The sequence below is a fragment of the Teleopsis dalmanni genome, unplaced genomic scaffold, assembly GCF_002237135.1.
Source record: "Teleopsis dalmanni isolate 2A unplaced genomic scaffold, ASM223713v2 unscaffolded_contig_4829, whole genome shotgun sequence".
Classification (NCBI taxonomy): domain Eukaryota; kingdom Metazoa; phylum Arthropoda; class Insecta; order Diptera; family Diopsidae; genus Teleopsis; species Teleopsis dalmanni.
Genome location: NW_024036211.1, coordinates 1 through 2,529, shown reverse-complemented (window position 1 = coordinate 2,529; position 2,529 = coordinate 1). Strand labels below are relative to the sequence as shown.

General features: G+C 30.8%; 1 protein-coding gene across 1 annotated transcript; it reads right to left on the bottom strand.

The window, feature by feature from the left end:
* Nucleotides 1-6: 6 nt before the first annotated feature.
* Nucleotides 7-2,525, bottom strand: LOC119665376 (uridine 5'-monophosphate synthase-like; the record flags this gene model as incomplete). The annotated part of the gene is made up of 2 exons (XM_038074617.1): nucleotides 7-600; nucleotides 2,354-2,525. Coding segments are annotated over 2 exons (766 nt in total), but the record flags the coding sequence as incomplete, so codon positions are not given.
* Between the last annotated feature and the right edge of the window lie 4 nt (nucleotides 2,526-2,529).

Below are 2,529 nucleotides of genomic sequence, written 5' to 3'. Positions count from 1 at the left end.
AGCCAGGAAACGAAAAACATTCTTTTGACTGGCAAACAACTCCAGCCACGAAGTCAACAAAACTGCCTTCCGTTGCAATTTTGCTTGTTGTTTCCTTATATTTGTCATCAATCAAGTTTCCTGGTGCAGACATTTCTCCCAAAAGAAAAACACCACGATTTTTACTATCCGCCGTAGTGACACCAGCTTTAAGTCCAACTAATATGCTTCTACCAGACAAAGAATGCGCTGTTACTAAATCAGCCCATTCAGAGATTCTATATATACCATCTCTGTATTGATGTGACACTGTATTGGCTATATCAGCAAACTTACGATCTTCCATTATTAAGAAATTGTGTTTCTTTGCCAAATTTTGAAGTTGCCTTATCAAATCCTGACTAAAATCTTCTACTATATCTATATGTGTTTTAAGCACACATATATATGGCCCACATTTCTCGGCAACATCCAAAATTTCCTCACATTTTGTTAAATCGGCTGCCAAGCATAAATTCGTCTTCTTGGTGGACATCAAAAGGAAGAGTTGCTTTGCTAGTTCACACTTAGCCAAGTTGGCACGACTTTCGTAAGGCATTCTTGTGCGAACAAAATCATTAACTGCAATTAAATTTATTTATTTGTTAAATATATATACATACATTTTATTGTGATTTTATTTAAAAAACAAATAATAAAATATGCCATATCTAACGAGAATGTGAATCATGTTCATATCTAACCAAACATATTTAGTCAGATAAATCTATTTTTCATGAAAAATATAATTTTTATCAGATGCAATAACCGTTTAAATTACTTCAGATATGTTTTGCAAAAAATTAGAAAACAACAAAAATAAAAAACTAATTCAGTGAGATAAAAATAAAATTAATTTAATTTAAATAACTGCATTCTATAATGTAGTGTAATGATAAGCCACTTAATTAATTTACCTGTACATATTAAATAAATACGGGTGCCTGGGATATCATAAAATGATAAACGTCGCATATCTACTTCAAATATTAGGCAATAATACCTACATAGCTCCGTTTCAAGCGCAATAAAATAATAAAATTCTATTAAGTTTATTAACTCATTGTGACTGGCCTCTTAAATATCGAGGAAGATACAATGATAGAGATAACATAATTACAAAAACAGTCATCATTATTTGGTAAAATTAAAAGACAACCTATATATATATATTTAACTATATTTTTTTATATTGTGCTAAGTTAACAGTAAAAGTTCATTAATTATATATAATTATCAAGTCGGTTTTTCACTCATTTTTGTCTTCAAGACAAACGAAAAGAATAACTTTAATCATTTTGTTATTAATGTGCAAGATAAATAAATATAACCAAAATTATTAAATGGAAAAGATTACCAAAATGCAAATTACGTTCTTCTTTTCATCTTTTATAACATTATCAATATTTATACTCGTTTGGAAGCATTTCTCTGAAATTCTTAAACATAACGTTCAGTTCCTTGGTTGAGTCACAATTTTTGAGGATATTAGTTCAACACTTTAACACTTATGGTGCTGTTAACCGTTACTTTTTTTTCACCAATGGTGGCTAATGTGTTCTTTTCAATATATTTGGCACAATATTCTATAGCAGCTGTACACGTTTCGAATTGTTGTACGAAACTTTCCTTGTGTTCGTCTTTGATAATTGTTTTAACCGTTTTTAGTGGTATTACTTAGCACTTCTAATATTTATTGTTGCAATTTATCCCGATTTTGAAACTTCTACATAGAGCTTTTGACATTTTCTGATTTTATTATAGTCAATAATATATATATGCACATGAGCAAATTTGAACATTAAATGCTTGCATGGATGAAGTGAGGGCCCTTTGCTGGAAACCTTATATCATGGGGATGAGTGTTCTAACTGCCCATCTGTTTTTATATTCTAATGTACGCACTAATTTGGGTCCAATTGATTTTTGGTTTCGTCCCACTAAAGTTAAAACGGAGTAGGTCTCTCTCGTTTTAACCCTTGTTAGCTTTAATTCAAATCCCACGCATCCTTAATTCAACTTTGTTCCCAAACAATTTCCTACTCTTTTACACTTTACCATATCTTTACCATACCATATAATTCGTATTTGTAATTTAGTCATTTAAATATAGTCATTTAAAGTGTAATCTAACCTTTTCTGTGTTCAAAAACTTTATATTCTTCTTTTTCCCCTACCGTCACTCACACTTATCTCAACCCTTTTAGTTCTAGTCATGTTTCCTGTTCTATACTTTTCCACAAACTACTATAACAATAACGACTAGCATTTCAAACTATATTGAATTAATAACAATATTGATAAACTATAATTAAAAGATCACATTTTTTCTTACCAACTTGTGGCTTGTCGTTTGCAAAAGTTCCATCGCTATTGATCTGACATGCCGCTATATATTTTGCTACCGCATCCACGGTGTCTCGTTCAATTTTTCCAGCTTCAAGCAAAGTGTTCAGTAAAAACGATAACGTGAATAGTGAGTGCATACGCACAGAATGTTTAGCAATGTTA